General features: G+C 36.7%; 2 protein-coding genes across 5 annotated transcripts in view; one reads left to right on the top strand and one right to left on the bottom strand.

The window, feature by feature from the left end:
• The first annotated feature begins 2,871 nt into the window (after positions 1–2,871).
• On the top strand, positions 2,872–3,645 carry tmem126a (transmembrane protein 126A). The gene has a single exon (XM_057850504.1). The coding sequence runs from the start codon at positions 2,994–2,996 to the stop codon at positions 3,609–3,611; it is 618 nt and encodes a 205-aa protein (XP_057706487.1). The 5' UTR covers positions 2,872–2,993; the 3' UTR covers positions 3,612–3,645.
• A 3,305-nt stretch (positions 3,646–6,950) lies between these two features.
• LOC130923873 (ras-GEF domain-containing family member 1C-like) overlaps positions 6,951–15,201 on the bottom strand; it is an 84,109-nt gene continuing 75,858 nt past the window's right edge. For all 4 annotated transcript variants that reach the window (XM_057849971.1, XM_057849972.1, XM_057849970.1 and 1 more), the window contains 2 exons: positions 14,869–14,941; positions 6,951–11,581 (listed from right to left, as the gene is read on the bottom strand). In XM_057849971.1, the coding sequence (XP_057705954.1) occupies positions 11,557–11,581; positions 14,869–14,941 (98 nt within the window). In that variant the 3' untranslated portion in view covers positions 6,951–11,556. The remainder of the gene's footprint in view (positions 11,582–14,868; positions 14,942–15,201) is intronic.

Genomic DNA, 15,201 nt, shown 5'->3' with positions numbered 1-15,201 from the left:
ACATGAATTTTCGCCACTAAAATGCTGTTACGCGATGAATTCTTGCCGGAATTATATGGAGGTAGATTTGTGTCTTTATTATTCAATCAAAAAAAAAGTTGCTTCGATCAAATAAAAAGTTGCTTCAATCAAAATATATACTTTCAATCGAAGAAAACGTCACTTCAATAAAAAAAAATGTGTTTGAATGCAAAAATAAATTTGAAACTCAAAAAATATATATTTGAAAACTATTTTTCTTTGATTGAATTTTTTTTTTTGATCAAAGTCAAGTTTTTTTTTTTAATTGAAACACCATTTTAGATTGAAGTCATGTAATTTTCCGTTTGGACCACATTTTGGCTAGGACATTTGTGTCTTTATTATTCAATCAAAAAATAAATTGCTTCAAACAAAAAAATATATATTTTCAAAAGAAAAATCACTTCAATCAATTTTTTTTTAAACAATCAATCGTAGAAAAAAAGGTTTGAATGTGAAAAAATATTTGAGACTCAGAAATTCGCATTTGAACACTTTATTTTTCATTCAAACTGTTTTCTTTGATTGAAGCAATCCTTTTTGTGTTTGAGCCATATTAGGGGTAGGACATTTGTGTCAAAATCATTCAATCGCAATAAAAGTTGCTTTAATCAAAAAACTATTTTTAATCAAAGAAAAAAATCATTTGCAAAAACTTTTTTTTTTTTTTTAAATATATTTTTTATTTGAAATATATATATATATTTTATTGAAGTGTCACTTTTTTTGAAAAGCAAAAAGTTTTAAACTTATTTTTTTCAAAGTGGAAAAAGTTTTGAACACACTTTTTTTTTTTGAAGTGGAAAAAGTTTTGAAGGCACTTTTTTTCGATTGAATCATTTTGACACAAAGATTCTCCTTCAACGCTAGTTCCGGTGTGTTTGATTGGCAGGTAGCTGAGCCAATGACATAAAAGTATGAAGCAAGCATAATGGCCACCAGGGCTCCATCCAGCCATCGGAGTCTGTTGGAGTCTAAGCCGAATATAGGGCACCGGTACGGGCGTGTGACATCGGCATTTCACCGGAGTATGGTGCCCTGTTGCTTAATGTGATTTAACACGGCGAACTTCACCCGCTGCCCTGACGTGACGGTTGGCAATTGGTTCCAACCGGAGTGTCCGCAACGCGCCGGTACGGGAGTGGTCGGCGAGTGGCCCGACACTAGCCTGCCCAGTAAGCGAGTGGACTACCGGCGAGTCGCCGGCGTCCACGCCGGCAGCCCCATCGCTTCAGCTTTGAATGAGTGCCGTGTCATTCGCGGGGCGTCCACTCGACAGCCGGCCTCCGCGCCTGGGGGGGTATATCGGGGTCCGACCAGTGTGCCACGACAGGGCACCGTACCGTTGCGGGTACTCCGGTGAAATGCCGATGTCACACGCCCGTACCGGTGCCCTATATTCGGCTTAGACTCCAACAGACTCCGATGGCTGGATGGAGCCCTGGTGGCCATTATGCTTGCTTCATACTTTTATGTCATTGGCTCAGCTACCTGCCAATCAAACACACCGGAACTAGCGTTGAAGGAGAATCTGTGTCAAAATGATTCAATCGAAAAAAGTGCCTTCAAAACTTTTTCCACTTCAAAAAAAAAAGTGTGTTCAAAACTTTTTCCACTTTGAAAAAAATAAGTTTAAAACTTTTTGCTTTTCAAAAAAAGTGACACTTCAATAAAAAAAAATATATATATATATTTCAAATAAAAAATATATTAAAAAAAAAAAAAAGTTTTTGCAAATGTTTTTTTTTCTTTGATTAAAAATAGTTTTTTGATTAAAGCAACTTTTATTGCGATTGAATGATTTTGACACAAATGTCCTACCCCTAATATGGCTCAAACACAAAAAGGATTGCTTCAATCAAAGAAAACAGTTTGAATGAAAAATAAAGTGTTCAAATGCGAATTTCTGAGTCTCAAATATTTTTTCACATTCAAACCTTTTTTTCTACGATTGATTTTTGAAAAAAATTTGATTGAAGTGATTTTTCTTTTGAAAATATATATTTTTTTGTTTGAAGCAATTTATTTTTTGATTGAATAATAAAGACACAAATGTCCTAGCCAAAATGTGGTCCAAACGGAAAATTACATGACTTCAATCAAAAATGGTGTTTCAATTAAAAAAAACTTGACTTTGATCAAAAAAATAAAATTCAATCAAAGAAAAATAGTTTTTAAATATATTTTTTTGAGTTTCAAATTTATTTTTGCATTCAAACACATTTTTTTTTTTGATTGAAGTGACGTTTTCTTCGATTGAAAGTATATATTTTGATTGAAGCAACTTTTTATTTGATCGAAGCAACTTTTTTTTTGATTGAATAATAAAGACACAAATCTACCTCCATAGAATTACAAACTGTTTTCTTATAAACCGTATTAACGTGGCTATTATTGATGTAATAAAATGTGATTTTTTTTTTGTCGGCATATCTGACATGTATGAAAAATCAAGCAGTTTAAAAATCAGATGAAAAAAGACTATTTCTTGCCATTTCAAAGAAAACGTTTTTCCGAATGGCCTCTAACGCAAAATGGCAGATAGGCGACAGCGTTCGTCCCCGTTGACTCACAGCGTATACCTTACATCTAGTTTTAAACATATGAGATCTATGGTGTTGAGGAACGGAATGTATTTTTTTAACCACAAACCACGTGGTGGATTATTACGTCTACAAAATTACGAGAAGCAAGGCCATATAAATTCAACAATGTCACCAAGTAACAATAACATAATAATTAAAGTTCGTTGTTTCATCACAATACATGTCAAAATCTATTTTTATACAAGCTAAACTTTAACGCGGCTCCTGTAAAACAAAATTCAGGACAACATTAATTTGACGACTTCCCGCACTGCATTGTGGGTAAAACATGTCTGCGCCCTGTTTGAGCATTGGGAAATCCAAATGTCACGTTGAGTAACCCATATCGTACCAGTCTCATTTGGATGTTTTCACCTAACCTGGACCATGTTGCAAAAGGTGGAAATGGACAGCGTGGCCGATAAGACGCGTTCCCGAGCAGCGATCGTCGATTTGCTTGCAAAGAACTTCGACAAGCTGCCCGACCTCGACCAGAAGCTCTTCCAGTACGGGCCCATGTATCTGGGAGGAAACGGGGCGCTCGCAGGTCTGATCGCAAACAGCTTGTACCGCCGAGCTTTAAACGTCACACAGGCGCCCTTCACCTCTAGCTTGCCGATGGCCGTATTGCCTTTTATGACGACCTACGCCCTTTACAACGCCACCGTTTCAAGCCCTCTACTGTCCGGGGACCTCAATTGTCCGACTTGCGTACTCATGAGAGGAGCACTAGTGGGTGTGATCGGCGGGGGACTGTACCCCATCGTCCTGGCCTTACCTGTCAATTTCGGCCTTGCGTCCAGATACAACACGGCGCCGATGCCGGAGAAAGGGAACGTCCTCCGGTACTGGATGGACCTCTCCAAGCCGATCATGAGGAAGATGAGGGCCATGATTGTCCTTCAGGCAATTTTCGGTACTTTCCTCAGCTCAAGGCACTATGAAGGCTACACCAAACTAGCCAAGATCACGTTTGGCACTCACGCAGAGGGACTCAAAGACTAAAATATGCAAGAATAAATTCTCAAAGTTTTCAACGCTCCTGTGTTCTTATGTGTGTTCACCTCGGTGCATTTTCATATTAATCAAGGTTTGGTTTTCCTACCTCACAGACGTAGACTGAAAATAACATTTTTGTGACTCACTCCCATGGTGACGTTTTTATCCTCTGAGACCCAATGTTTTTTATTTGTTTTTGTGCATTCTTTTATTATTATTTTTTCTGATGCATTTTTCCAGTGGTGGCCAAGTCCACCTCCGTGAAGTTGCCCCCCCCCCCCCCCCCCCATCAGACTAAAATTTAGAGAAAAAATAGGTCATTCGTTTGTGCTTCCATCGTTTTTTAGGTTTTAACAATTCTTTTACAGGTTAATCTGAGGTCAACCATTTTGTTTAAAAAATGGTGTCATTCATAGGCGGGAGTTTGACTGCAGGGGGGCACAACATGTTGATGACCCCGAAACGCAGTGTCAGCAAGAAAATTGACTTCCAAGAATATTTATAATAATAACTTAAAAATGAGCGTTTTTTTTTTTGTTTTGTTTCCCATCATTCTTGAGGGGAATTCCAAATCGGGCTGCTTCGGCTATACTTTCCATTGAATGTGGTACGCCTACCGGTGTTGTGACAATGTAGTTACCCCAGTCAAAAATTGTATCCCCTGGGCGGAGCCACTGCGCTGCACTGATTTGCTGATTTGATTTCCGTGTTTTGGTGATGTTATCTACGAGGTTTTAAAACATGGCACATCCATCAAAAAAAAAAAAAAAATCTGTCATAAAACGTAATATACTTAACGTAAAAAAGGCAATGTTTCACTGTTTTACTCGTAGGATGACCTATAACTGATTAGTGTAATTCAAGTCCTGAATAGAGTTTTTCCAGTTGAATAAACGTTGATGTCCAAAATATACAGCTGTGGTTCTTTTCTGTCTTTCATTGTTTAAGTCGTCATAACTCATAACTAATGTGTGTGTGTGCGCTCCCGTGGCCAGGGGACACAATTTTTGACGGGGGTAACTACATTGGCAAGACACCGGTGGTGACTGTGTTGTACAATTAGGGTCTTTAGTGGGGCAAATTGAAACTCCGCTCAGCATTTTGTTGGTGGTCTCGAGCGTTTCATGGTCTCGCTCAGTAGTTGAGCCGCTTTTGAAAGCTTAGGTTTAAAAAAAACAAAAACAATCTTGCTTCTTCAGTCCTCGTGTGGTTTTGGCTAAGCAAAGCAAATGACTAAGGTGCTAGTCACGTGATGTTTGAAAAATAATTTTAACTGATTGTAAAAATATTTTTTTTGTCCATTTCATTCTTTTTTTTGTTTTGTTTTATTGCTTTACAACTTTTATAGACAATATTTTCCCGGAAATTTTTAATATCATATACTGTATAGGGAAGTCAATTACATGCAACGACACTTTTCGGCCACCGAGGGCACCTGGCCCCATTGAATATTCAATTATGGTGTCATTCGTTTGTTGTACGTTTGTACTGGTTGTTGGGACACCCGTCTGTTATTGAGAGAGTTGGAACGCTCCGTCAGCATCACTCGAAATTGTATCTAAGAAACGATAGCAGCACAAACATTTTTCCAGCACAAAAGTAGCATAAACGAATGGCACAATTTTGCAATATATGGGAACTGCGTAAAGCTGCGTGATTTCATCACTCAAAATTAATAGCCTGCTGTATCTCAGTATCTCAAAAACAATAGCACAAACGAAGCATAAACAATTGATGCCATTATTAATCAAACTGGGGGGCTGGTTGACCTCAGACTGACCTATAAAAGATTTGTAAATATCTTAAAAATGATAGCAACACAAACTATTGGCATCGTTTTTATATGAATCTGCATCTGATGGGAGCAACTATTGATGCCATTATTAATCAAAAGGGGGGGGGGGGGGGGCGGGTTGACCTCAGACTGACCTATAAAGGATTTGTAAATAACTTAAAAACGATAGCAGCACAAACGATTGGCATTGTTTTTTATATAAATCTGCGACTGATGGGGGGCCAACTTCATGGAGGTGCAAAGTCCGGTCCTCGAAAGCCTTAATGCAGCCTGTTTTCCATGTGTCATACCTCCAACATGCATGAATCAAATAATTAAGATCATTGTCAACTTCTGCAGCGCTTGCTGATGAGCTGACCATTTGGCTCAGGTGTGTTAGAGGAGGTTAACATGGAAAACGGGCAGGATTGATGCTCTTGAGGACCGGGCTTGGCCACTCTTGCTGGTTTTTTCAATGTCTTAAATCGGGGGTCTCCAACCTATTCCACAAAGGCCTGCCGTGGGTGCAGGATTTCATTCCAACCTAACAAGATGATGAAACCTTTTCAGCAAACTGGTGTTTTACAAGTGCAATCAGTTGATTGCAGTCAGGTGTGGCTTGTTTTAGCAGAAGCCACATTGGTTCAACTGTCTGTGCTGGATAGACTGGAACAAAAATCAGGACCCACAGCGGGTCTTGAGGACTGGGTTGGAGACCCCTGTCTTAAATGAGTCTGCAATACGCAGGGCAAGGGTGCCCAAGTCCGGTTCTCATGAGCCCCTATCCAGCTTGTTTTCCATGTCTCCCTCCTTTAGCACACCAGAATGAAATAATCAGCTCATCAGCCAGCTTTGCAGGAGCATGATAACGATCCTGATTATTTGAGTCAGGTGTGTTGGAGGATGGAGACATGGGAAAAAAAGCTGGATAGGGGCTCTCGAGGACCAGACATGGGCAGACTTGATGCAGGGTCTCAGGAAGGTATTCTACTAAATTTTGTCAGGTGCACCCATAGATAAAATTGTTGGTACCACTTCGTTAATGAAAGAAAACCCACAATGGTCACTGAAATCCTAAAAAAAAAAAAAAAAAAAAAATCATTTTTTTCACAATTCAAAGTGGACCCTTATTCAGTCAAAATTGGTGTTTTACTATTCATTGAATGATGAGGGGAGGGGAACCATAATTGAGAACTTGGTCAAATACTCATAATACACCCAATATAAAATAGGTTAAAGTACTACAGTATGACAGGGATTTGACGATATTGCTTCGAATAAAGCCTTGATTTATATATATTTTCTCACAAACGACATAAAAATATGTGGTTGTATATTTATTTTTTTACTAAAATTATGAGGTCACCACAAACTTGGGGTAAATCCACAAACCACATATATGTCAAACTACTGAAGGAGTGATTTTTGTTTGTTTGTTTGATTCTACTAGCTTTCGCTAACGCTACAAGATTATTTAACTTGCATGAGTTGAATGATTCAATTAAACAAGTCAAACACTGGTTTTATTAACAATGGAAAACTTTAAAAAAAAAAAAAAAAATAAAAAAAATAAAGAGCAGATAAATATCTGAGCATGGCTTACTTTATTAAAAGTTTTAAGGAACACACACTTTGCATTGTTGCTGGAATCTTAAAGGTTTCAGTTTGACCTAAATAAAGGAAAACACTTGCTGTTAGAATGCGATGGATGGATGGATTGTCATCGAAATCACAGGATAAATGGAATCAAAACTGGTCATCTTCGGTTGGACCCCACTTCTGTGGCTGTCTTAACCGATTAGGGTACTCAGAAAGTTTATGAATGAGAAGCAGAATAATTAGCTTTATAGAGAAGGAAATGTTCATCTTAGGAGAAAATATTGACATCAAGCTATTACAATGAAGCAGGTGGGGTTGAAATACTTTTTACACTGGTTCCTCTCACTTCCCTTTAGGGGACATCCTCAAAAAGAGCTCCAAAAGCATGAGAAAAAGGCTCAAAACAACGCCACAAAACAATCACACCTCATCTAAGATGGACCTGAATTTTCATGACAACCAGTTCATTCGCATGGCAAAAAATGTCCCCTCTTTACTTAACACTGTCCTTCATTAGCAATGCAGCTTCACTACAGCTTGCGGTAGTTGTCAATCAGAAGGTGAACTTGGGAATGCCCCTTGAAGAAATGACCCAATATAACATGCCATACAACTTCATATTTAACAAAGGAAAAGTACAATTTAAAACAATACATCTGTCAGCACAGAAATCTCCATAAATATAATCAGACAACTGAACATCAGTCAAGAGAAAAGACTTCCTGAGGAGCAGAAAGATGAGGGGTGAATGTACACCAGAGGTGGGGAGAGTAGACATAAGTTTTACTCAAGTAAGAGAAGTGTTACTTTAAAATATTACAAAAGTAAAAGTAGTCATCCAAAAAATATACTCAAGTAAAAAAAATATTCAGCGGAAAGAATGCTTACTTCTTACAATGTCAGAATTTTTTCGTAAACAATGTTATTTTTCTTTTCTAAGCACAATGCCATTTATATGAACTAGGGATGTCCCGATCACGTGATCGGAAATCGAACCGATCGCGCCGGAATTGGGTGGAAAGGATCAGCTATTAATTAAAAAAATATATTTGTTTTTCTGCTTCATGCCCGTGCAGCGTAACAGCCTCTCACCATCTCTCTTTCTAAGCAGTGCTGCGAAACTGTCCAGCTTGCATATGGTACTTAAAGTTGACGATGGTTGACAGTTTTGTAGTTTGGATTTTCCCAGAGAAGCTTGGTAACTCTACCATCAAAGGTACAAATCTTGTCAAACATCGTTAAATTTGCATTAGTGTGCTGTGGCAGCTCATTGTGAAAGTGAGAGCCTGTTTTCTGCAGCGTGAGCGTCAAAGCGTGAGTGGAAACAGTCAATGATGCAATTAATAAAGACAAGCATTTTTCTACATTATTCTTGTGTAAAAATAGGCGGCACGGTGGAACAGTAACATGTTTGGAATTTTTGTTAAAAACAAATAAATAAATTTCGTATCGGATCGGGACCCGGTATCGGCAGATGCTCAAAATAAAAAAATGTGTGATCGGGACATCCTTAATATGAACTTTTGTTATACTGTACTATCACCTATTATGCGACCATGTTAAACAAACACCCCCCCCCCTCCCAAAAATCATTGAACTGCCACAAGAAAAATCTACAGAAATGAAACATCACCTGTCAAAAGAGCCAAGAATCGAGACTGTTTTACGTCCATATCTATAAAGAATTCAGGGATTTAGCATTTATTCACAGGAGTTTTCAATGGAAAAAGCTCTGTTTTCATAAGGCGGCCGCAGCACATTCGACATATTTACCGGTACGTAAAATAAATGCTAGCTGCCTGTTTTTTTTTTGTGTGTGTTTTTTTTTTTAATTTGGCATTTAACCAAGACTCGAGACTGTTTTACATCCATATCTATGAAGAATTTAGGGATTTACGCATTTATTCACAACAATTTCAACGTAAAAAGTTCTTTGTTGTGGTAAGGCGGCGCCACATTGACTTAAAGACAAGCAGCACATTCGACATATTTCTGTAAAATAAATTCTAACTGCCAGTTTTTTTTTTTGCTTTCAACCAAGAATCAAGACTGTTTTACATCCATATCTATAAAGAATTGAGGGATTTATTCACATGAATTTTTAACGTAAAAAGCTCTTTGTGTTTCTACACAGTCAGCTTTGACTGAGATAAGCCCCCTATTAATTGGCCCTGCGCCCCGACAATATCATTATGAAGTCTAAAGTCTAGTGCTTTAAAGACGCCACGTGATTGAAGAGGCCTGCATGATCATAGGACTTCGGACTGCAAGCTTGCGTGTGTTTGTGTGTTACGTCTGATTGGTATAATGGAGTTATTTGATTATTGTTGTCTCATTGGTGAAACTGGTACAGCCACTTTGCTGGCAAAAATAAAGTCAAATCTAATATGTAGAAGAAAGACGAAAAATGTAACGACTCTAGTGTAGCCCAGTGGTGGGATGGAATGTAACACAGCAAAAGTACTTTGCTACTGTTCTTAAGTACATTTTTGTGTATCTGTATTTTACTTGAGTACAAATATGAAGTGGTACTTTTTACTTTTACTTCAATACATTTTACAGCAGGTAACTTTTTACTCCACTACTTTTCAAACTGTCGCCTGCGTTACACATTACTTTTTTTTTTTTTCCTCATTGTGAATTGGTAGTTCCTTCGGTAACACTTTATAATAACAATCCGTTTTACTAGTTAATAGATCATTAGTAAACTGTTGATAAATGATTTATTATTGATTTGTGAAGTATTTGTTAACAGTTTGTTAAGCATTTACAGGGTGTTCTTAACCTGAAACACAGTTTGTGTAGAAACGTTTCAAGTTTTTGTGTGTAACATTTGGAATTTTTATCTTTTCAGGTTAAGAAATGCCGTTCACTTCAAAAGAAAAGGCATTTTGATAAGGCATTTTGCAGGCAGTGCTCATGTTGCACATTTATGAAAATCTGCCATAGAACCAACAAATATTTGTACTTTTCTTTGTATATTTAACCAATAAAATTTATGACCTTCAACATAAAGTGTATATAGTTTTATTAAGATCCATCAACTAGCATGGGCATTTAGAATGGGGTCAACCATATTGGAACACCCTGTAATGCTTAACAAACTGTTAACAAATACTTCAAAAATCAACAATAAATCATTTATCAACAGTTTACTAATGATCTATTAACTAGTAAAATGGATAGTTATTATAAAGTGTTACCGTTCCTTCTTCATGCCTTTGGCACAACTGATAAGCCCCGTCCAACTATACCATAAGTGAGCACTAGTGGCAGCAACACAAGTACAAGCGAGATTAGGCGGGTGAACAAGATATTAACCAAGTAAAAAAAACACACTCTTGTACAGTAGGTGGCGGTATGCACCTGATGGTTGCTTACAATCCGCCAATAAGCTAAGTTTTGGAGTTTTTAAACTCGTTAACCATATGTTTACTGTGCAGTTAATTTTACGGCTTGTTTTTTCCATTATTATTTCCATCATACAGTAAATTTTTAAGCAAGAACTTTTGTAATTTTACCTGAGTAATTTTTTCTCAGATACTTGTACTTTTACATAAGTCATAGTTTTGCACCTGTATCTGTACTTTTATTTAAGTAAAAAAAAGAAAAAAAGAAAAAGTGAATACTTCAACCACCACTGGTGTAGCCCGAAGTAGCGGAGAAAGAGTATTATTTCTTCTTCATAGATCTACTCAAGTAAAAGTAAAAAGTATGGCGTGGTAAAACTAATCCTAGAAGTACATCTTTCTCCAAAAGTTACTCAAGTATCGCAAGAGAGTAACTGTAACGCTTTACTACCCACCTCTGATGTACACACATGGCTAAGCTAATTGTAGATACCCGGCATTCATGGCACAATAGGAGTAAACACTTTTCCAACGGCACATATACCCCCACCCTGCAAAATAAGCTACACCGTAATAAATAATAATGACAATAACAACAAAAAATCCAAAGAAAATTAAATACAATTTTCCAGTCATTCTCACAAAAGAACATTTCAGCAGACATGGATGCTTCATGTGCAGAAAAAACACACTCAGTTAAAATACTTCACAATTTTCCCAGGCACACACAGTAATTCCTTCACAACAGTAGACCAACAGTATAAAACGCAACAGTTGATATGGGCAAGCCAGCGCCCTTCACATCATGGAAATTTAAATACAGTACATTTCTATGTAAGGAAATCGGCAAATAAAATAGCTAACGAGGCTTTGGACCTAAGAGAAAGAGAGCGAGAAAGAGAAAATGCAAATACCAAAACAAAAACAGCGTCAGTAGGAATTGAATGTGAGAAAGTGGTTTTCCCTGTAAATGTACTCTCGGCGGTAGTAAACATCACAAAGTAAATGAACATCCTCACCATAATTTGTTCAGTAGCTTCATAATTTTCACATCTTGTATTTCTTTACACCTCATTTTTGATGAATCCTGTTCATCATCCTTTTTGAAAATGTATTGGTTTCTTCATAGAAAACACCTAAGTACCAGCTTGGTTCCTTCACAGTTCGTTATAGTGCAATGAGAACATGCTCTCCCTCGTTGACGAGAGGGGAAGTTGCCGTCAGCGCCTCATGTCTTTCCCAGAACGTTTGACCTAGCAGGGAGAAGAAAGATATTAAGTGATAAATTATCATACATTTCCAAACCCGATTTTCCATCTATACAGAGAATATTTTGAACTAGGCCAAGAAAATCCTCATCATAAATTTTTATATCAAATTAGAAACTGCAGTGCCACTCCTACAAAAAAAAAATTACATTATTAGCATGACTCAAGTTATCCCCTCGATGCCTTAAATTACATTTAACTTTTTGACGATGCGAGACGTCAACCATGTGTCATCCAATGATCTTTCTTCTGTGAATTGAAATGAGTTTCTCACTCACTAGTAGACGCCCAATCCATTTGAAGCAGGAGGGTGGCAGCAAATTCGCTGCGACTCTCCTGCTTCATATGGACCGGACGTCTAGTGCTGTCAATGGTAGCCAAAGAGTTAACAAATATAAATAAAGTTCAAAGTTGCTTTATTGTCAATTCTACCACATGTGCAAGAACAGATAGAGAATTGAAATTGTGTGACTCTCTAACCTCAGTGGCAAGTAAAAATGAAATAAAAGAAATAAATATATATAAAAATAGACAACTGTACAATCTGACTATCTGTGACACAAGACACAAAATAAAAAAAGGTAAATGGAAAGGATATAAAAGCAGCACTGATTTAAAAAATAAATGAATTAATAAAAAAAAAACACAACTGATATAAAAATTTAATTGAAAAACTCAGCAAAAAATAACAAAGCTAAAATACATCATATAAAGATAAAACTAAATACAGTGATCCCTCATTACTTCACGCTTCAAACTTCGCGCCCTAAGTCCATTGCAGTTTTCAATTAAAAAAAAATAATAATAATTTAAAAATGTTAAGATACATGCATGTATACATGTAAAAATTAGTTTTTTTGTTTTTGTTTTGTTTTGTTTTTTTTAAATTTGTTTTTTATGTTTTATGTTTTATATCTTATTTATTACATTTCCAGTGCTTAAAAACTAGGTTTTCAAATACAAGTTTTTTTGTTTGTTTTTTATTTGTTTTGAATGATTTATTTATTTATTTAAGGGATAGTGTACATTGATGAACATCTATTAGACACATCCAAAAGATGTAAATATGCTAGACTGCAACAAAAATGCTAATTTACATTTGCAGTCCCTAGGCAGGTAACACAAAGACACAAAAAGACAGAAAAGAACAAAAGGTTACAATAAAACAACACGGTACAATAGGTTACTAAGAACTTAAATGTCACTGATTCATACCTATCAAGTTGTACGGTTTCGGCGTAATTTGTACAAGTGAGCACTGATTTTTAAATGTGTACGCCGTACGTTCAAAATCTGTATGTTTTTCGTGCATTACGTTTTTTTTTTCTCCGTTCGGATTTTGTCACCGTTTCGGCAACGAGACAATGTGCGTTACTATGCATTACTACGTTGGTTGAATGACGCGAGAAAAGTCAGACACACGGAGAGTGAAAAGTGTTTGTCGTGACGCTGTAGCAAACCGGATGCTAGGCTAGGTGGCTCCAATATTTCCTGACTCTAGCCGACAGCCTACAATCTACGCCCACTTGATGCTACACTAGATATCACAAGCATATAGAGCTACATGCGAAATGACAGACTCGGCGGCGTTGGTAAACAGCTGCCATTTTAAAGCAATAGACTTCTCAGAAAGGCTCTGTTGTAGCAAACCTAAGAAACTTTTAATCTAAAATACTCCTATATCGGCAAAATCTGGACTTGAATATATCTTTAAATGATGAAACAGTTTTAAAACTTTCACTGGTCGAAAGTAGACAGAAGGGAACTAATGCAAAAACTGGAGCAATTTTAACAACTTTAACGGTTGATTCACACCATTAAATGACTTCCAAACATAGCAAAGGTTACTGTTTTTTTTTTTTGGGGGGGGGGGGGGGGCATGAAAGGTAAAACCAGTTACTTTGTCAAGAAACTAATTACTGTTACATTCAGGTAACTAAGTTACTAACTCAATAACTTATTGGGGGAAGTAATTTGTAACCGTAATTAATTACTTTTTAAAAGTAAGATTAACAACACTGGTCATAAAGATGAAGTCTGCAGAATGAAAAGAGACAAAAGCGGAGATTTTATTCTGCCAATTTGTTGCCAAAAAGAATTTGCCCGCAGCTATTGTTGATCACTTCTCAGAATTTGCAAAAGAAATGCTCCCTGACTCTTTCATCGGTCAGTTAATTTCATCAATTGACCTTTTTAATTGGACACTAACGAATTACCTTCAAGTCAAACTGAACTGTGAGCTGAAGTGCCATGAAGTGCAGCCATCAAAAGACATGCCAAAAGTGCTACATACAATTATAACAAAAGTCACTGTTAAATTTTTGTAATCATGATGTAGCTGAAGATATTGATTGTTCTTGATTGCACCAGGTTATATGTTACAGTATTACCAATAAATTCATGTTATTTTAAAAATTGAGTTTTATTTTTGTTTCATATTGCACGCTATATACGACGTTGTAAGATTAGTCACCAATTTGTAAGGGCATACGTCACTATTTGTAAGATTGCCAATGGCCTCGGGTTGACAGGTATGCTGATTGCAGGACTGGTTCACTTTCAACCATTGCTTGAGTCGAGTTTTGAAGACACGTATTGTGGGACACTCCCAGATGGCAAGTGGTAAACTATTCCAGATTTTACTGGCTTTTACAGAGAGAGAATTGTGACCGAAGGCTGTTTTTCCGATTGGGACCTCACAGTCCCATTTAGAAGAGGCCCTAGTACTGAGACTGCTGTGAGCCCTTTTTTAAAAGTCCGACATGGGAGGTGGGGCGAGTCCATGTCACACCTTATATACATTAGACAAGCTGTTTAAATTTTTTTTGAAAGTCTCAAGAAATAGCACATTTTAAAAATGTTACAAACATGGAATGACATTGGTTTTCTGGCAAAGACTTTTATCGATTTTTTTTGTAGCGTGAGTCTGTTACTGCATGTATTTACACCTGCCAGTTGCCAACATGTAATGCAACATTCAATGTGTGATAAAATCATCAAGTGTAGAAACATTCTAGCAGCCCCATGTGTTTAAATTATTTGTTATTTGTTTAAAATTGTTCAAGTTGAATTTCACAGTATTACATATACTTTAAATATGGCTTTTAAAAGATAGTATGGAATCAAGTGTCACTCCAAGGTACTTGAATTCCGAGACAATTTTGTCATTCCTTTCCTCCCAAAAATATACATGAATGATGTTCAAAGGTTTCTTTGTAAACATCATCAGTTTTAGTTGTGTTTAGTAAAGGGTAAGATTCGCTGGCACTTACCTGAGAGCTTTCCACCTGTCTTTTTCAACCTGGTTCTCTGGACTCTCACTCTCATAGGATGCAAGGTAGAGTCCTGGAGAGAAACATTTTTGTGCTTAAACCAAAATACTTACATAAGACTGAACAATTTAAAATATCCCTCACTATTTAAATCCAAAGTACGTCATTACTTGAATTATAATATTGCTGCAATTAAACTGTGATGTCAAAATATTGATTTAAATCGGGTCAGGAACCTATTGCTCGCGAGCCAGATCTGGTTCTTTTGACGGATGCATCTGCCTCGCAGACAAATTTAATCATTAAAAAAAACTAAAAAAAAAAAATTTTTTT

Source organism: Corythoichthys intestinalis, chromosome 11, assembly GCF_030265065.1.
Source record: "Corythoichthys intestinalis isolate RoL2023-P3 chromosome 11, ASM3026506v1, whole genome shotgun sequence".
NCBI lineage: Eukaryota > Metazoa > Chordata > Actinopteri > Syngnathiformes > Syngnathidae > Corythoichthys > Corythoichthys intestinalis.
Note: the sequence above shows the minus strand (reverse complement) of the source record. Positions and strands in the feature narration are given on the sequence as shown.